The sequence below is a fragment of the Ambystoma mexicanum genome, chromosome 7q (assembly GCF_040938575.1).
Source record: "Ambystoma mexicanum isolate Mex_15411 chromosome 7q, UKY_AmexF1_1, whole genome shotgun sequence".
Taxonomy (NCBI): Eukaryota; Metazoa; Chordata; class Amphibia; order Caudata; family Ambystomatidae; genus Ambystoma; species Ambystoma mexicanum.
Window position 1 is genome coordinate 792338819 of NC_090941.1, and position 21201 is coordinate 792360019.

At 47.6% G+C, this 21201-nt stretch overlaps 1 protein-coding gene across 1 annotated transcript in view; it reads left to right on the forward strand.

Moving 5' to 3' along the window:
• LOC138527747 (collagenase 3-like) overlaps nucleotides 1-21201 on the forward strand; it is a 59644-nt gene that overhangs the window by 23794 nt on the left and 14649 nt on the right. The window contains exons 3-6 of the mRNA XM_069639033.1: nucleotides 3186-3334; nucleotides 8127-8252; nucleotides 8407-8568; nucleotides 10954-11071. Of these exons, the coding sequence (XP_069495134.1) occupies nucleotides 3186-3334; nucleotides 8127-8252; nucleotides 8407-8568; nucleotides 10954-11071 (555 nt within the window). The remainder of the gene's footprint in view (nucleotides 1-3185; nucleotides 3335-8126; nucleotides 8253-8406; nucleotides 8569-10953; nucleotides 11072-21201) is intronic.

Below are 21201 nucleotides of genomic sequence, written 5' to 3' on the forward strand. Positions count from 1 at the left end.
TCATTATTAGGAAACGTTTCTTAATTCAGGCTCCTCGAGCTCACACACTCCACAACCCTATAAGAAGAACCAATCCGCGGATACTCTGTGACATCTGGAACAGAAAGCATGGCCAACAGGTTCCGCTGCCGTACGGCAAGACGCAAAGAGCTTCACTCTTCAATTCGCCTCCATTCCACTTCGCCATCCCCGAAGCATTCTTACAAATCTGTGTTTGCCAGATGTTGATAAGGGACATGATGGGTGTGGTAGTGACAAACAGACTCTGGCCCTATGGTGGGAAGACAAACATCTCCTCATGATCCCTAGGACAAATTGTGTTTCTAGAAGAGATTGTGGTCTTTGGGCCCAGATAGTGGAACAGCTTCCCTCTGAACTTAAGAAAATCAAACTCGCTCCTAACATTCTGAGCAGGATTAAAAACATACCTCTATGCACTACTCCTATCATGTGATCGGCGATTATACTTTGGTTCCGATGTTATATTCGACTGCACCAGGATTCGATTTGGTTTGTTGTGTGCGCGTCTACAAATACCTCAATCAATCACAAACTCCCTCCACAGTTCCGGCCCCCTCTGACCAGGGGAGTTGCTAGGTCTGGTAAAGACCCGGGGCTACGCTGATGTCGGAAGTGTCGGGACTGGGGGCTAGCTAGTCTTTTGGCTGTAGCTCCTGAGATTCTATCAGGGGCTACAACCAAAAGACCAGGGGCTATAGCCCCCTTAGCCCCCCCTAGCAACGCCTCTGCCTCTGACTACCAAGTCTACCCCCTTTCCGACCGTGTCTGCCCTCGTTTCCCTCTCAGCCGGGCAGGCTGTGGCTATCACTGCTGCGGTGCAAAGCAGCGCTGCACCGCAAGCACCTCCATCTCCACCGATCATGGGCTGTTGGCGTAAGGCTTCGGACTCACCCTGCTTTACAGGAGGACTCTAGTCGAAGATGCAGAATCTGCTGGCAGCCTAGATTGGCTTCTTGGTCACCGATGAAGCGTCTATGTGATCTGTAACACAGTGGGCATCAGTGTAGCATAGGGTGACCAGATGTCCCAGTTTTCCAGGGACAGTCCTGGGAAATCGCCCTCCTGCTGGGAGTTTTTTTAATTTTATAAACCCCGTCCTGGGTTTTCAAGGGTGGGTGGCTATGGTCCTGGTTTTTGCCGGGTCCCGGTGCAACTCTTCCTGCGCAAATTGTCTTATATTTAAGTGGTGCTGCCGTATTGGACCTTCTGCTGAAAGAATCAGGCAATGTGCTTCTTTTACTGGCCTGTTTCTAAGGAATGCTTAGATCACCGTGTTCACCAAGAGGACACGTGCATTCATTGGGGGCTGCCAGCCCCCTGGCACATCAGTGTTCTGAGCACACTCCTGACACTGACGTATGATTGGCTCCCAGAACCCAAATGGGCGCTGGGAGGGAGCGTATTTCCCAGTGAAGGACCTTAAAGGGCCTGTCATTGTGAAATGCGGAAAACAGAAGCATCATTCCTAGCCCTGTTTGAATGATAGAAATGCCAGAGGAACAGCATCAGAGCATATCACAGATTTCCCATTTAAAGAAAAATGCTGAAAGTGTCAGAGATGACCCTCATGTTATGCACACCCCCTGTACCTGTTCCAAAAAGGTGCTGAAGAATGGTTTCTTTTTTTTGCATTTCAAAGTGCACGCCATTTCCCATTTTAGGAGGCGCTTTGAAAGGCATGGAAATGGCCCCCTTCCACTCAGGATTTAATTATTTCACACAGGAGGAGAGAAAGGCCTCTTGAATGTGTGTTTCCAAGATGCACACACTCAGAGGCCATTCGGGTAAAGGGGCCACGCGTGTCTCGTGCAAATAAAGAGGGGTTTTAAGTGCATGCTCTTCATTTGTGCCGGAAACACGATTGAGAATCAGGCCATTGACTTGAAAATCCACCCTCTCTTCCTTTCCTGAGCATTTTAGCGGCCTGGTGGTGCAGCACCCTGTGGAACAGCTGCCCTGCATCCTTGCGATGCACACAGTGGTAGCACGTGGGCATCGGTGCAGCACCCTGTGGAACAGCTGCCCTGCATCCTTGCGATACACACAGAAATTGCACGTGGGCATCGGTGCAGCACCTTGTGTAACAGCTGCCCTGCATCCTTGCGATGCATACAGAGGTTGCACGTGGGCATCGGTGAAGCACCTTGTGGAACAGCTGCCCTGCATCCTTGCGATGCACACACTGGTTGCACGTGGGCATCGGTGCAGCACCCTGTGTAACAGCTGCCCTGCATCCTTGCGATGCACAGAGAGGTTGCACGTGGGCATTGGTGCAGCACCTTGTGTAACAGCTGCCCTGCATCCTTGCGATGCATACAGAGGTTGCACGTGGGCATCGGTGCAGCACCTTGTGTAACAGCTGCCTTGCATCCTTGCGATGCATACAGAGGTGGCACGTGGGCATCGGTGCAGCACCCTGTGGAACAGCTGCCCTGCATCCTTGCTATGCACACAGAGGTTGCACGTGGGCATCGGTGCAGCACCTTGTGTAACAGCTGCCCTGCATCCTTGTGATGCATGTGGGCAACGGTGCATCACCTTGTGTAACAGCTGCCCTGTACCCTTGCGATGCACACAGTGGTTGCACGTGTGCATCAGTGCAGCACCCTGTGTAACAGCTGCTCTGCATCCTTGCGATGCATGTGGGCAACGATGCAGCACCTTGTGTAACAGCTTCCCTGCATCCTTGCGATGCACACAAAGGTTGCTCATGGGCATCAGTGCCACCCCTTGTGAACAGCTGCCCTGTATCCTTGCGATGCACAGAGAGGTTGCACGTGGGCATCTTGAGACATCTGATTCCAAATGGTCCTGGGTTTATGGTGATTACATGTCATTCCTCACTCGAGCCGAAGGCTTCAGCTTGGCCCTCGGCCTTGTCGGACATTAACCCTTTGGTGACTTCCTCTGTATTTGTCCTAAAGGTTCTGTGTCAATCATCCACAACCAGCCTTCAATGCCCTCTTTAGACTTGTGTGATCCCCAGACTATGAGCAGCTTTTTGTTAGGATTTTGTCCTTTTGAATTTATTGAATGGAAGACCCTGACAAAACATGCAAGATCCAATATATTGCGAATGTAATTAATGTGACGAGCCTTGTGATCTGGGGGGCTGCAATCAGCAGTGTTCTTGAGCACTCATCTCATCCCTCTGCCTTCCACAGGATTGAGAATTACACTCCAGACATGACGCACGCCGAGGTGGATCGAGCCATCAAGAAGGCCTTCAGAGTGTGGAGCGAGGTTACGCCGCTGAACTTTACCAGACTGCGCAGCGGCACTGCTGACATCATGATCTCCTTTGGAACCCGAGGTACGACTAGGAATGGGTGGTGGTTATCCAATGAGAGAAGGTTACATTCTATTGGTGGAAAAAAGAAACATCTCCCCCAGGGCGCAAGTGCTATTGAAAGATATGGCGGCACTCGCTGTCATTTCCTGATGATTTCTCTGTGAGGGCCACTTAGTCCTTGCTTTGCCTTTGTGTGAATGACTCAAGCTGACATGTTGCGAGACCTTAGCTCCTCAGTCAAACAACAAGGTGGCCATTTTAAAGTTGCTTTTGTGCTTTCATTTTCTGCTCCAGCTCCTTCTCTTGCCGTCCTGAGGTACAGTGGGGCAGCACATCGGAAACCGCATCTCTGCTTTGCTTTCCTCCTCCATCTCAGGAGACTACTTGGTTTTGTGCTTCATGACATTTTCCTGCATGCAGGCATAAAGCGAATGGTTTCCAATAGAACACGCCTCATATGAGAACCTGCTAACCGGCCAGCCGATTCCATTGGACTCCATTATAAAACACCTCCCACAAAGCATATTTGCAGGTGGAGTTTTATTTCGCCCAAAGAGGAGAGTAAAGGGAAAGAGTTAAGTCCATTTCGACTTTGCTCTTTACTTTACTCTCTGCTCTGAGAGTGCTGAAGGGGAGCAGCAACATGTAGGTGTAAGCCTTGGTAGTCCCCTGCCTGCATTTTCCATTTTGTACAAAATGACCCCCTAAGCGTTTGATGTTCCATTGACTGGCCACTTGAGTGGTTTTTTCACCTAAACAGTATTTGGATGACATGCAGTTCAACATTTTTCTCTTTGGCCCATTGCCCTTTCCTGGTTTATTGTGAACGTTTTTGTATGCAGGGAAATCTCTCTTTCTTGAGATATGTTCTGAATCCCAATTCCTGCCGGCCACACGCAGGTCTATGAATCCAGATTCCTGCCGGTATCATGCAGGTCTATGAATCCGGATTCCTGCCGGTAACACGCAGGTTTATGAATCCCAATTCCTGCCAGCCACACGCAGGTCTATGAATCCCGATTCCTGCCGGTAACACGCAGGTCTATGAATCCCGATTCCTGCCGGTCACACGCAGGTCTATGATTCCTGATTCCTGCTGGCCACACGCAGGTCTATGAATCCCGATTCCTGCTGGCCACACGCAGGTCTATGAATCCCGATTCCTGCCGGCCACATGCAGGTCTATGAATCCCGATTCCTGCCGGTAACACGCAGGTTTATGAATCCCAATTCCTGCCAGCCACACGCAGGTCTATGAATCCCGATTCCTGCCGGTAACACGCAGGTCTATGAATCCCGATTCCTGCCGGTAACACGCAGGTTTATGAATCCCAATTCCTGCCAGCCACACGCAGGTCTATGAATCCCGATTCCTGCCGGTCACACGCAGGTCTATGATTCCTGATTCCTGCTGGCCACACGCAGGTCTATGAATCCCGATTCCTGCTGGCCACACGCAGGCCTATGAATCCCGATTCCTGCCGGCCACATGCAGGTCTATGAATCCCGATTCCTGCTGGCCACACGCAGGTTTATGAATCCCAATTCCTGCAGGCCCCACGCAGGTCTATGAATCCTGATTCCTGCCGGCCACAAGCAGGTCTATGAATCCCGATTCCTGCCGGCCACACGCAGGTCTATGATTCCTGATTCCTGCTGGCCACACGCAGGTCTATAAATCCGATTCCTGCTGGCCCCACGCAGGTCTATGAATCCTGATTCCTGCCGGCCACACATAGGTCTATGAATCCCGATTCCTGCTGGCCACATACAGGTCTATGAATCCCGATTCCTGACAGCCACGCGCAGGTCTATGAATCCCGATTCCTGCCGGCAACATGCAGGTCTATGAATCCCGATTCCTGCCAGCCACATGCAGGTCTATGAATCCTGATTCCTGCCGGCCCCAGGCAGATCTATGAATCTGATCATAAAAGTCTCTCATAACATTGTACTGGGCAAGAGACTAATCGTGCAGGCATGGAAGATCGACTATAAATGTGAGTGGCCTCTGTATAAACCCAATGGAATATAAAATGGGCAGATTTATTTTTAAACTGCTTTAACAACATGGCTTTAAAAAACATGGATGACTAAGACTGTCCTGTATATTTCATAGCAACAGAATAAGGTGCCCCAATAATGGAATCACACTATTGCACAAGGAGGAGGTGGGTTGCATTGGGAAAGTTGTATCCTTGAAACCAGGGATATCTCTTAGGGCCCGATTCATGGAACTTTTAGCACAGTGAAAAGTGACTTCGCACTGCCAACAAAAACCCAGATTCACAGAGCGGTGCAAAGTGTATTTTTGAAGTGTGCAGTGACCTTGCACTGGTGCAAAAGTGATGCAAAGCCACTTTGCACTGCAAACATACACTTTGCACAGCTCTGTGAATCAGGGTGTTTGTTGGCAGTGCAAAGTCACTTTTTACTGTGCTAAAAGTTCCATGAATCAAGGCCATTGTGTTTAGAGGGTTCTGGCCTCGAATGTGAGGTGCACGTTGGCATGCTTTGTATTTTTCACTTTGCATGAACGTCATGCTGAAGAACTGGTAAAGTGGGCAGTCATTGGTGCATGCTTGTGATCAGAAATTCTTTTGCTGCAAGCAAATTGGGAGAACTTGTACTATGTTTTTGTTGCATCAACTGCAAAAATGTATACAAGCCTGTGCAGTCCTGGGATTTAAACCAGACTTAGCTAATTGAGCAAACTGTGTGATCCTGGGCATATCTTCTCGTGATTAAATTCCACTATCTGCTTAACTGAGAACACGTGGAGCTCGGCACCAGGCCAGTGTTACAGTAAGCTTTGATATATACAAAACGGACAGATATTTACATTTGGTTACGTTTCCTTGGCACTGGCTTTAAAATGTACCTGTGTGCAAAATTAAAGTATTAAAGAACAGCACAAAGTATGGACATATATCCCATTTTGTATCAAATCTGTTTGGATTGAAAGCAGCTTTTAAGCTCACCCAGTTTACTCCTGAGTAACTCAAGTCTAAGGAGGCAAAGCCATTCACCAAAGTGACTACTAATGCTGAGTGGTTGGGGAGGTTCTTAGGCTAATGGCTCCAGAGGCCAACCTGAGGACCACTGACCCACAACCTCTCCATGCTTGACGCCTCTGGAGGTGGGGCGGGTTGATACGCATGTACACTGTGTATCATTTCTGCAGGTGTTAGCCAGGGCTGATATGCAGGGCACATTGTGCGAATGCTTTCATGCCGCCATGTGAGTGGCATTGGCCCGCCTTATCCATTTCTCAATAATATTTTGTGCAATGAAGAAATGGCGACCGTGGCCTGGGGCCGGCCACTGCCAGGCGCGCAAACCAACTCAGCCCACTGCTGCTGCCCGTCACAGATGCAGGCAGGCTTGGGCAGGAGGCAGACAGCGCCGTGTTGTGGGCGGTTCTGTGATTTCCTCGAGATATTCTTTGTGGCCATTTTACCGCAAATGTACACCGGGGTGACCTCCCACGCTCCCCACACCCTCTACGTGTTTATTATGCTAACCCACCCTCCCACATACATTTGCGGTAACCTTCGTTGAACAAACTTTAATGATTTCTCCCTCGATGGAAAACCCTGCAATGGAATCCTCCTATCCCCTTGTGGGCATGCATATCCGAGATGTAGGTGCACCACTGGGCTTCTGTGAGGTAGGAGACGGGTGTGGCAGCGCAAGTGCTGGCAGTGGTAATATGGGTAAGTGTTTACAGTCTGCACCACCACAGGCTGCTTGTGCCCCAGATGCCGAGAGAGTATGGCATGCGCCCTGTGATCAGCGTGGCATATCTGGTATAGTCACTACCACGTTTGAGCACTTCTAGCGCATTGACAAAAGAGGAGAAGGAGGCGGGCATGCAGTGCAGGTTGAGGGCAGCGGCATGCCCCACTGCCTGAACCTATTGAATTTTCCAAGGATGGAGGTGTTCTCAGAATCCGGTTTGGAGCGTGGTTATTAGATCCCACTGGACAATCTAGAGCTATTGATCTGTTGAGCTAGCTGGTCAAGTGGCACAACGAGTAGAGCGCTTGCTTTGACATCCGTGCAGAGCCTGCTAACGCAGGTTCGAATCCCGCTAGGACCAAACTCAGCCTTTCATCCTTCCGAGGTCGATAAATGAACACCACACACCGTGGGTAATAAAAACGCTCAGATACCTGAGGGTTCATAACACTTTATAAATGCCAAATTATTATTAATTATTATCTTCCAATGAGAGTGAAGTGAGTTGTTTTTGGGTGTGACCCCCATGGAACTCAACGGCCGGGTGATAAAGGCAGTGAAAACTACCATTGAATGGACCCCCTAACCCTCCTTACAGCCATCCAGCCCGCGTTGTTTGCAGCAGGGTATACGACGGCACTGTGGGCGGCAGTAGTAGTGCTTGGCTCCAATTGGGAGTGAGATTGAGAGTCAACAGCGGCTTGCTAGGGCCTTGGGCCTTGCTGTTTTCTTTTCAAAATAACACTGTAAAACACAGCTGTAAAAACGTGATCAGCAATCCCAAATGGTTACCGCTGAACCATCCAGTTCTGCACTCTGCCATTCCAGGCAGTCTCGCAAGGACACTTCCTGTGGGACAGTGCTAGTGTAGTTATGTTATCTTTCTGCAGCACAGTTAAAGCCATGACTATGGTATCGCAGTAAAGAATTGAGCCCTACTGTTCAGAAGCACCGAAACTAGATTGATTCAGAATACAGCACAGGTCAATTTATGAGCATGTGGTTTTCCACTCTGGGGTGCATCGAGATCCCTCCTTATTTGATGTAACCTTACTTTTTTGTGCATTTACAGAACATGGGGATTTCTATCCATTTGATGGCCCTGAAGGTCTCCTAGCCCACGCATTCCCCCCTGGTAAAAGAATTGGAGGAGACACACATTTTGACGATGATGAAACCTTCACAAGTGGATCCAACGGTAAATTGTTCTGCTGGCATTTTAGTTTGTGATACTAGACTCCGACACAATGAATGCGCAAATATGTCTGCCATTTTATAGATTTAGAGCATTTTGTAGCTTAGAGGCCAACTCTCAGCTCCTGAACCTCTGATGCTCTCTTTCTTTTTCCCAGGCTACAATCTGTTCATTGTTGCTGCCCATGAGTTTGGCCATGCCCTGGGACTGGATCATTCCCGGGACCCCGGATCCCTCATGTACCCGGTGTACTCATACTTAGAGCCAAGCAAGTTCTTGCTTCCGGATGACGACGTCCAGGGGATCCAGTCTCTCTATGGTAGGTGCTCAGCTGGGATGGGTCGCCCCACTAAAGTATGCAATCCTGAGCAACCATGCCCAGGTGGCCACATCATGTCTATAAATGCAGATGCTTAGTCATTATAAACCGAATCAGTGGCAAAAATCTAGTAGGCTCGACCTTAGGGGATCGCTTGACTCTGATAATCAAAATCCAATCAGGTCTTGAAAGTAGGGATGGGTGGACCAGCTGGAATCGGATGAAGGAGGTTTTGAATGAGCTCAAATGATTCAATGCATTTCCTGCTGAAATTGAAAATGATTGCAAATATTTTTAAGGTCTCGAACACAAAACGGTCCTTTTGATTCCACTTGCTTCCAAATTTTGGCTGCTGCTTCTGTTTCTAGTTAATTTTTCCAGATTTATTTTGATTTTATTTAATTGTTTCTTGTCTTTAAACTGAATTTAGCCCTTTATTCACATTCCAATCCGTTCATCCTCATTTAAACCAACAGGCACGCGCTGATTCACACTGATGCAAACCCCAAGCAAGCCAAACCCACAATTCGAAGGCTTGTTTCGAGTCACTTCTTTACAGGTTCAACTGATTTAAACTGATAACAAATATTATTTTAATGATTCGAACCATGATTTTGCCTCAAATACATAAAGGTTATCCCATCTCTACTCCAAATGCATTCGACAAACATGGCATTTACATACATGTGGCCATCCAAGCAGCCAAGCAGAAGCAAAATACCACTTGGCCATTGAGGTTCTGCATTACATTCATACACGTAATGTATATCTAATTACCGCAATCATCATTTCAGCTAAATTGCACATATGCCAAGAGTCTGTATGTCCGGCTTAAGTGTTATTTGAACATACACAGGAAGAAGAGTGAGTAGAAGCCCCATCACACCAGAACACGTTCCACCGGTCCCCGGATTAGTGAAAGAATCTGCTACGAATTAGGTTATGCAGTTTAAGGTCATATTATCCACCCAAAAACTCCCCATACCATGATTGTGACACAAAGATCAACTTGCCATGATCCCAACATCCATTTTATAATTAATGGAACGTTTAGCGCGGAGCAAAGTGACTTTGCGCTGCCAACAAACACGTTCCACCGGGTCTAATTCACAGATTGGTCAAAGTGTATTCTTGTGGAGCAAAGTCACTTTGCACTACAAAAGTGCTCTTTGCACAGTGCTAAAAGGGCCTAATTAACACCTGATTCATGGAATATGTGCACTGCTGAAAGGTGACTTTGCACTGCCCTGATTCATGGAATTTTTGCAGTGCAAAGTCCAGGCAAAGTCATTTTGAACTGCAAACATGACTATGCGCTTACTTCGCCCGGACTTTGCACTGCGAAAATACACTTTGCACGGTTACATGAATCCGGGTTCGTGTCGGCAGTGCAATGTCACTTTTCAGCAGTGCAAATTCACTTTGAACCGGGCAAATATTCCATGAAGCAGGGCCTAAATCCGCGCTACTTCGCTTGGTGTGGCAGTTCCTGTCCCTGTAGCGAAAATCAAACCTTGGTTCTGTCCCACAAGTGAAAATTGCAAAGTTGGCCCCCATAACTATCGCTGCCTGCACATGTTCTATGCAGTTCCATGTAGATGTCTTTGTATGTGCATAGTATGTAAAGTAGAAATGTGGTTACAGATTTCTAATCACTCCTGCATTAACACAGCTGGCAGGCCTAGCAACCTCTGGAACCACAGAGCGGTTCACAAAGCAATGAAGCGCGCTGTCATCCAGCCATTTGCAGCTTGCCCTTTTTTAACCCTTTCCTCTGGAATCAATGCTTTCCTCGAGCTTCGAAAAAACGGTTGACACAGTCATCTTGCCATCTCAGTCACTCTGGAGATTCATGTTTTTCTGTGTGGCCGCGTTTTGTCTACTGCACAGTGGGGCCCAGTTTGTTAGTGTGGTGACCGCTGCACCTACAACGCAAGGAGCAATGCCCCTAAAGGACACACAGGCAAAAGAATGGAGACAAAACTCTGTCACGTGGTGCGGTACGTCAGCCCGCACGCCTGCGACGCTAGCGTGTCATGTCACAACACTAGCCATATGCTCACTATAGTAACTTTTCAGGAAATGTACAATGACCAACCACCCAGAGCGGGAATGCATGCCCAGAAAAACAGTTGTGCCAGCCTTACTTTGTAAGTAGTGCAGGCAACAAAGAGACTCAAGCAGCAGGTGCGTTATGGCCAATCTCTCTGAGGAGCGCTGTGCTCGGTGCAGAATCAACCAGGAAGAACCCCGTCAAGGCTGCGGTCACAAGCAAATATAGATTCCCAGAACAGCGGTTTCCCGGCATGCCATTGTAAAGATGCCCTCGCTTGACAATAAAAGCACAGACACATTCTCAGCGGCTCCATCTGATTTATGTTTTAGGTCCAGGCTATCGGGATCCAAACCCCAAGCACCCCAGAACACCAGAGAAGTGTGACCCTGAGCTATCCATCGATGCAGTAACTGAGCTCAGAGGGGAGAAGCTCATCTTCAAGGACAGGTGAGAACAGCTGAGCATGGATGTGATGCACATATGTGTATATGTTTTCCACGCAGCCGTGCCCTGATTCACTTCAGGCCAGGGATGTGATGTACATATGGGTATACATATTTGTATATGTTTCTATATGGTCATGCACTGATCCACATCAAGCAGGGATGTGATGAACCTATGAGTGTAAAATGTGTATATGTTTTCCATGTGGCCATGCACTGATCCACATCAAGCAGGTATGTGAAGGACATATGTGTATACATATGTGTATATGTTTCTATATGGTCATGCACTGATCCACATCAAGCAGGAATGTGATGAACCTATGAGTGTAAAATGTGTATATATTTTCCATGTGGCCATGCACTGGTGCACATTAAGCCAGGGATGTGATGAACCCTAGGCCAGAGCACAAGCAATGGGCGAGTGCAGTGATTTGTTGAGCACACAGTGAGCGCTGAACAGCCTCATGCAACAGCACCGAATATCCAGCACCAGCACCCGGTACATGCAGCACTCGGTTCTAGTGCGGAGCATATGGGGCCAATGCAACGTCACACGCTGAATCCCTGCAGAGCCAATGCAGCACTTAGACTTCCAAGGTCCATGGACTGGGTGCCGTTAAGCGGAGTAATAATAACTGCTACTATTGTAGCGCTTAGAAGTGTGAGGTATCTGGCATGAAGTGCTATATAAAGACATGGTTATATGATTTGAAATATATAAAATCTATAAAATGCAGTCGATTCCAGGGACTGCTCACATTTGAGCGATTAACCCCATTCTATGTGCATAGTTCTCAAAGCGTCCGTGCAGGTCAAAGTGAAAACCACAGCAGAACTTGGCATTTATATAGCGCTCTATATATCATTGGTATGACCACAAAGTGCTGGTAGGTTCAACGCCCTCAGGAACCGTAGTTCTGGTCAGTAGAGAGAGAGAGATAGTGTTGTAGGGTGCATGGGTGCACCAGATATGTGTGCAGCAGATGTAATTGCCGGATGGTAGCTGCATCTTAGCGTTAGGTGTGGTGCTGAAGATATCAGTTGGATGTGTGCAGTCTGGTGGGTGGACACCCAGAGTGGGCTCTGGCTGCGTTAGGCCTGAAGGACGCATATGCGGGCGACTAGGCCGGAATGTGCTCGGCTAGCTGCGTTCTATTAGGGTGACGAGGTGTTCATGGGGAGGTATTCGTATGTGAACAGCTAGGCCAAATTAATCAGGGGTATAGCTGTGTTCTAGTTGAATGATGGTGTATAGTAGAGAGTAAGCGTAGATGTGATATGATGGTTATCGTTAAAGCGCCCAAGACCCGACACGTGGACAGGATGGCAGGGAACAGAGCGACACACGGACACATACAGACAGGGGTTGGGCTTACAGTGACAGGAGGGGGATACGGATATATAGAAACAGCATGGGGAACAGGAAGGCAGGGTACACAGTGATGCATGTGTGGGGCATATTTACATTTACATTCGTATTTCTATCCAGATGCGATTCGACTAACGTTCACAGCTCCAAGTGTGGGACATGCCAACATTTGAACTTCCATCCAGAAGCGACTCATGCAACATTCACAATACCGTCAGGATCTGGCGCAGGCCAATGTTCACAGTTCATCCATTCTATCCCCCCCATCCACCCCATCCACTTTATCCACTCTGTCAACTCCATACATTTCATCAATTCCATCTATTCCATCTGCCCCATTCATTCCGTCCACTCTGTCCATTCCATCTGCCCCATTCATTCCATCTATTCCGTCTACTCTGTCCATTTCATCTATTTCATCCACTCTATCCATTCCATCCATTACACCAATTCCATCCATTCCATCCGTCTCATCCATTCCATCTGTCTCATCCATTCCATCCATCTCATCCATTCCATCCATTCCATTCATCTTATCTATCTCATCCATCTTATCCGTCACATCCATTCCATCTGTCTCATCCATTCCATCCATTACACCAATTCCATCTGCTCCATCTGCTGCAACCCCTCCAACCGATCTATGTACCCTACGCACCCCACCTCTATCTGTTCCATCCTCTCCATTCATCCTCTCCATTCACTCCATCCGTTCGCTCCATCCGTCACTCCATACATGCATCCACACCATCCATTCCATACATCCATTTCATCAATCCATTCCCTCCATCATTCCATCCATCTATTCCCTCAATCCATTCCCTTCATCCATTCCATCGATCCATCCTAACCTGTGGGTAAGATCAGAGGTCATTGAACACATGGTGGAGAGTCTCATTCTGTATTTGGTCATTGGGTTGTTGGGAGTTCAGACATATCTTTGGGGTTGTTGTTGGTGTTATGGAAAGAGCCATGTTTTTAGTAATATGCGGAACGTCATATAGTCTTGGGTGTGTCGGATGTGAGGTGGAAGCGAGTTCATCAGAGTCGGCCCCAATGCTGATAAAGAGGATCCTCCGATCCTGACAGAGTTGGTGGTTGGGATCACTAAAAGGAGGGCAGAGCTTCATCTTAGGGTGCAGGATGGGAGGTAAGGTTTTAGCTTGTCTTGCAGGTATATCACAATTGAGCTTATTGATTGCAAGGGCAGTTCAAATCGTATTCGCTGTATGGGGAAGTATTTTGGCAAAGTTAAGATCTTTCGCCAAAATATCGCCTCCAATAAATCCCATGTCTTTCAATGTAAATTTAACATAGATTTGCATCCATAAGTGAGGATTGCTACAACTTTTTGTCTGTAAAAACTAATAACGGCCTTTAACAAAAATTTGCCATACTTTCTATGCAACGTTAAGGCTTGCTGAGCCAAGGCTTCCGTTTCATTCGTAGTTGTTCCACCCATTCCTTTTTGCATATGCTTTGATTCAGCCAAATGCCCAAATATTTGATGCCTTTGACAGCATCAAATTTCTTTGCATTTAAAAAAACTGCAAGATTCCTCTGTTTTATTTTCGTTGATAGGTCAATGACATTGAGTACGACTTTGATATGTTCTTCTTAAGGTCATTTACTTCTACATAAGTTTCTAGCGCAGAAAGACGTTTCTGTAGCTCCACTTGTGTTCTGTCCAAAAGGACAAGATCATCTGCGTACATCAAGCATGGTACCAGCACTCCATTTAGGACAGGTGGATTAGCGGCTGGTAAATTCTGTGATAAGGCAAGGTCTGAGGTATAAAGGTTAAATAAAGAGGCTGCCAATGACTGGATTGGTTTAGACAATGTTCCATTTTTTGCCAATCTTACTCTGACAGTCGTGTTAGAGTACAAGGCCTTAATTGTTTCCAGAATGCCCAGCGGGCAGTTCCACTGTTTTGATTTTTGCCAGAGTTTATGTCGATTAACACTGTCAAATGCAAGCTTGAAATCTATAAATAAAGCCAAGATCTTTGTAATGGTCTTAATAGCATCCAACTTAAGTAGGTTTAGGATCAAAAGGTTAACGTGTGTCCCCACTCCTTGTATAAATCCAGCTTCTCTAGGATCTCTTCTGTTGTTAGTTTTTTCCCACTCCGTCAAGTGTTCTAGTAAAAAGGAGGCAAAGAGTTTGCAAAGGGGATCTAGTAGCTGACAGTCTCCACAGCTTCTATTTGAAAGAAAAACGTGTATGCTGCCACTTTGCCATGGGGGTAGGTGTAGCCTTTTTGTGGGAGAATCAAAGAAACTCCCTCCAGGAGGTCCCCTGGGAATGATGCTTCAGAGGCAGTGCTGAAAATAAAGCCAGCCACACACCAGGGTGCTGATCACTGGAGACCCTTTGAAGTCATCAGGCATGGGAAGGGAGAAGAGTTAGAGTAGCCAGAGAGGGAAGGTAGGCATGGGGAAGAGTCCAACAACCTAGATTTCTGTTTGGACTCTTCCATTTTCCTGTCCCCTCCATTTCCTGCAGGGCAAGGCACTCTAGGTGTGATTATATAAGGCAAAGGGCACATGGTCCAACAATAGGGATTGGACCCCCTACAGCAGGCTTCAATTTGACCACTCGCCTGTGGCATTTTGCCTTTGACAGGAGAGGTTCATCTGCCCCCTCCTTCTTGGATTCATCTTTGGGCTTCTACAAGGACAAGGAATAATTCACTGGACCGCTGTTGGAAGAACTGGCCAATTCAAAGTGTTCTGCCATAGAGGTGAAGGCATCCAAGGCAGAGGAGAGCTCTGTACCCTCCAACTATCCCCAGTGAACAGTGGGAATGACAGCTGTTGTACCAATGCCTCTATATTGGCTGCACTGGAACCAAGCTCCTGTTCACGGGAGGTGAAGGATTCCCTATAGATGAAAGCCAAGCTCTGTGCAGTTGGAGTGCAGAGCAGAAGACTTCACTTGTCCAGGAACCCCTGCAGTGGGACTCCCAGCAACTGCAGAACCAGGGCTCTCGCTGCTTCTTTGAAAGACCTAAATGCCAGTTTGGACACCTTCGATCCTGTCCAAGCTGCTGCACAGGAACCACCGGAGTCATCCTGGACCTCAAGGTACAAACCGTCTCTGCATCTCCAAATTCGATCGATGCCGACGCTGTGACATCTCTGCCTCTGCGACCTGCCGAGAATTGTAGGGTCCCAAACTCGGCACCTCCACCTGGTCGCCAGCATTGGAGCTTGAAGTCAAAGCCAATGCAGTGACCCGACACTGTGTTGAGTCAGCCGAGCCCGTTCACTGTCAAAGGCAAGTCTCCATTGTTTCTATCCCCGAGCCACTGAGCCTTCCAGCTGCGCCGACCCAACACCACCTGCCATATCCAGTGTCCTCAACCCACAATCTGACCACATTATTGGGACCCGCCTTTTCTGCCCTGTAATTCGACCCTGCCCGGCACTGCACCCAAACTCCAGGTTTGACGTCAAAAAGCCTGGCTCAATGGCGTGGAGAACCCAAGGACATGAATTAAGGTACTGTGATTATACCCTGTATCCCAGTCCACTTATAAACACGCCTTTGCCTAACCTTTTCCTTCCAAGACATTTCAGAACATTGACATTGTGCACATTAAGTACCTGGACCTCCCCCCTTCCCCGCTGATCTACCCAGAATGCCATTGTGCAACAGTTTCATTTTCTGTGTTTTTGTTACAGGGGTGAGTTTTTGCTATGGTCTTTAGCTATTTAAGTATATTTTGTTTGATTAAAATATTATATATGTATAGACCCTTGGATTGGGCATTCTTTAGTTTTGGAACCATTGTACAGAAGTTGTTTGGGTTGCTATTCTTAGAAGCTGGAAGCCCTTTTGGCGATCTAGCCTGCAATACACCACATGGCACGAGGGCGGTAAACCTGTTGGGCTGTGTCCATTCCACCTTTAAGATTGGGATAGTAGTAGTGTGGAGCAGAGTAGGTAGTGTAGCCGCTACTCGTCCCTGTCCCCCTGTGGAGCAGCAGTCATGCCATCACACGAGGAGAGAGGCTTCCCCAGGGTGTGAAGTCCCCAATGGCATGGAGCGGCACACAGAGAGCAGTCTAAGATGGCGTCAGGCAATAGAGCCCCTCAGTGTCTTCCCGAGATGACAAAGAAATGCACACACTTCCCCAACCGTAAACCACAGGTGAAGCCTTCTCCCTATCCGTGATGTGCACAGAAATATTTAGCATCTATGTCTGTAAACAAACCCCCCCCCCGTGCCCTCTAGTTATCTAAACAGGACTGACCAACTGTGGCCTCATGTCAGATGTTATCAGGCGTTTCACATGCAGAGCCTTCAGTATCAGGGCTGGAAACTGAAGCAGATTATGGTGTTGCAGTTACAGATGTTTGATAGTGTGTGTGTGTGTCTGTTTGAGGCGTTTGTGATGGCAGGATAGAGCAGATTGGCTATGCTGACAAAAGTGACACACACACACATTCACACTCCCAATCCGCGCCCTGCCTCCTTTAGTGACCCTGTACCGGAAGCTGGGCCTGATTCCAGGATGGCAACCATCCCTTTTTTTGCGGGACTGTCCCGATTCCATGTGCCGTGTCCCACGTCCCGCACATATACGGTAAAAGTCACAGCTTTACGCCTCTGAAGTGGGATCAGCTGTCCTAAGCCCTGCCCCACCACAAATACATCTGCATGCTCAATTAAGAATTACAATAAAAAAGAGGTTAGAGGTTGATGGCCTAGACACAGAAGTGAGTGGTGCCTTGGGAATTACTATTGTCCCCTCATGTGTGGCCAGTGGGTGATCATTAATGGGAGGGGAGCATAACACTCAGTCTTTTTGAAAAGACCCAACCACGTGACCTTTTGTTGCATTTTCTTTCACTTTGAATAGAGTTTTACACCCCAAAGAGCATGTGTTTAGGCTTGCAATACTTTGCATGCTGCAACTGTGGTCTTCCATTCAGGATGGGGAAAATAAAGCTATGACCGTAATGCTTTTGCTTGGCATGTTCCTAGAACAGGTTAGTTTCTTATGTGATGTGTATACTTTTTAAGGCATTGCTATAAAACACACTGTTATTGGATCTCTGTAAAACCCAAGCCTTAGCAAATAGTTATAGGGACACTAGTTGGGAAGATATCTGAAGTGCTTGCATGGCTCACTTCTCATGATGTTAACATTTATGCAAATTAGGGGGGATCTGCACGTCTTTTGCTGCACAGGGTCTTGGAAATCCCAGAGCAGTCCGTGCCCTGCATGCATAACCGCCCCATATTCTTGCTATTGTTTGTGCCGTGTATGTGTTCAAATGCTTTTTCCTAATTTTTGTATGGAGTGGGGGCACAGGTTATGGGGACAAACGATGCCACGCGGAGCTGTGCGGGCCCCAAACTGCATGCATGCCAGCGCATCTAAAATGTATTGCAAAAACCATTTTGTAAAGTTGGCCACCCAGGCCTGATTGAACCGTTCAGGCCAAAAACACCCCAACCATCATCTTATAATTATTGATGGTACTGCACCCTCCTCTCTACTTCATATGAATGCACACTTTCCCCCTTATCACTTTGCTTTGCCATAAGGGTGATATTTGCAAATGGTGAGACCGCCATTATAGTGTATTTATTTTTTACATTTGTATAGCGCACAGACACCCCTTGGGCATCAAGGCGCTGTTACTTGTGAGGAACTTAGTTACAAGGAAATGGTAGTACAGATTAGTCATATACATAACATACCTTTATACATTCTTATCTTGCAGTCTGCACAATCAGCACGCAGAGAGACAGAGTGAGGACATTTAAAAAAAAATGTATGGGGTATTTATATTGCACCTATACACAATGTGTTTCAAGGCGCAACATACTGATTTTAATTATGACATAGGGGTCGTTATTGACCTCCTCTCAGCCAATCAGAATGTTGTGAAGGAGTGCAGTCAATAACTACTGCTATTGATTGCATTCTGAGCATTCAGTGTTCAGAAGAAGAGAGGTAAACAAGAAAGCAATTTCTATGCAAGATTTTTTTCAACATAACACTTCCTCTGTGGGAGACCCCTGAGAAGCCGTTTACTTTTACATGACCCCTAGAGTTTGCTCATGTCAAACTTGTTCAGTTCATCCAAGTTGCAATTCAAATTCTCAACTTATGAAGACAACCACGTTATTTAAATATTACAAAAGAAAACTGCATATAATTTACTAACTCATGTTGTCTATTTACTTTACTCACTCGTTAAGTAAAATGTTTTAGAACACTACCAAAACTATAAAACATGAATTGCTACCATGAAACCGTGAAAATGAATATGCACTGCATGGATTGCTGTGGGGGGCTGTAAAGACCGGAGGGGGGTGTCTGTACTTCTGCTCTCTATATGGTAGAGGAGAGGCACAGAGGATCCCAGCCAAGATTCTCTATTGTGGTAGCAATGGACGAGCAATCAAGGCCTAGCTTCTCGGGAGGTGATGCAGGCTGGTTCTTAAGTACACTGTAGTCCCCAAGCACCCACAAAGGAATGTCCACACACTGTATCAGTTAGAACACAGTCTTTATATAATTAATATTCAAGGTTATGTACACTATCACGATAACTCACTTCGTGCTCAGAAAATCAACAATGGTAAATATATACAGTTCTACAGTGGTACCACAAATATTATCAGATCTCATTAAAGTGCATCAACTATACTGTCAAAATGTCAAAAAGATTAATAAAGAGGAAACCAGCAGTAGAGAGAAGAAGGAAAGCAAGACGGTTGAACAATTGGTAGAATACCAGAATACTGGTCGCTACCGTTAAACACAGCTCTGTGTGGTGATCCCCCAACCTGGACAAGCTGTAAAGCAAAGATGTATCACAAGCCCAGTCCATATATTGTTCTACGAGTCTTATTTCCCTCTACAATAGTTCTACAGCTCCAATGTACCTGGAATTGTAGCATTTGTCGTCGAGGAATCGACGGCCCTTCTTGAGTGCCCTCCCTTTGAAGCAGGAGTCACGGGTCATCGAACGTCCGACGGATAACTGGGTGAACAACAGCGGTGAAGTGGCAGCTTCTTTCCTAGCGGTGCTCGTAGACGATGGAGCGTTGGCGTCCTGCAAGGAAGAGGCATGCGGGGCGGGGCACCTCAGTGTCGATAGTTCTGGACCGCAAAGAGTTTGAAGAACTGTGGCCCAGCAAGGGCGTCGAGTCGTCAGCGTTTCTGTGGCCTTTGGGTGGCGGGAAACCCATCGGCGGATGCTCGTCGGCGCGTCGACGGTCAGGCCTTCTCCAGCAGGATACAGCGGCGACAATGCGGACGAGGGCGTCCTTGGATTTGAAAGTTCTTAGACAAAGGGGAGCACGGCAGCTCCGGTCGGCGACGGCAGTTGGCGACAGTGGCGGACAACAGTCCTAGCGCTTCTCTTTGGGATTCCGCAGCAGTCCCCGTCTCGGGTCGGCAGCCTGTCGAAGGTCTGTCTACCAGGGAGCTTTGGCAATGATCAGCTGGTGCACGATGGTCCCTCGTAGCTCGGGAAGAGGGTGCCTTACCAGGTCCTCTCTGGGTCAGTCCTTGGAGACACAGCAGCTTTCAGATTGCGAAAGAGAGCAACAGCAATTCTTCTCGTCCAGCAGGGCCTCAAGGTTAAGCTTCAGTTTCACTCCAGTTACTCTTCAGCTTCTGAACACAATTCCTAGCAGTGAGAGGTCCCCAGATATACTGTTGATCTCCCATTCATTTAGCTGGGTCGTACTCAAGCATCCAATCACGACTAAGGGCATTCATGCAGGCAGGCAGCCAATCAGGCACACAGTGCATTCAGGCCATTCACTTCTCTCCAGACACTCACAACAAGTTATGTGTATTCGGACAAGTACCCAGCCATTCAACACTCCACACTGCATTCATACCGGTTTCGGGCAGGGCTGTCTCAGTCATTGTGTCAACCACCAGATACTAGACACCCACAACATACGGTCGTTGGGAAGGCTCAGCCAGTCTGGTCGGCACTTCCCCACACTACCATATATGAAACTTCCACCCAACAGCCAGTCAGGGGGAAGGGACAGAGTCAGGGCTTCCCGGGACTTCGGGAAGATCATGGTAACAGGCGATGGAAGGCAAGAGGCCACAGGGAGCATTTTGTCTCCATCAGGAATCTACCAATTCCAATGGCAGGGCCTGGGCATCCCAAAATGGAGGACGCTCAGGGCACCAGTCAATTCAGCACAGAGTTGCCGCCAGCCCGTACCGTGCTCTGTGGGTCACACACAGGTGCCCAAAAACATACACTAGGGGCACAGGGTTGCACCCCTACCCATGGGTGCCATAAGGGTATCCCATGGGTCTGTTCACAAAAACCAAAGGAGAGAGCTGCACCGCCAAGAGTCCCACATGAACTCCTGCGTGGAAAACACGACAGAACACACGATAAAAAGCAGTAAAGGACAAGGATACGGAGGCTCTGTCCCTCCGATGCATTTCCAGCATCACAGGGGCCTCCTCCCTGGGGGGAAGGAGAGAGCAGCGTGTGCTCTTACCATATTAACAGTGGAGTTGTTCTGCAACCATGAATGTGTTTTTAGTAAATTATCCAACTTCACAAAAACGTGTTAAAGATGTCAGTGAGTGGGTACTTCAACGTCTGGTAGCAATAGCTGATACTTGAATGATTCCCTGGGTATTTTTTTGGTATCCCCAGCAATGGTTTGCATACCTGGATGTTTGCTAGCACAACCTGACACTGGTGTGGCTACTTGGATATTGATGCCAGCAGTTGACATATAATAGCAA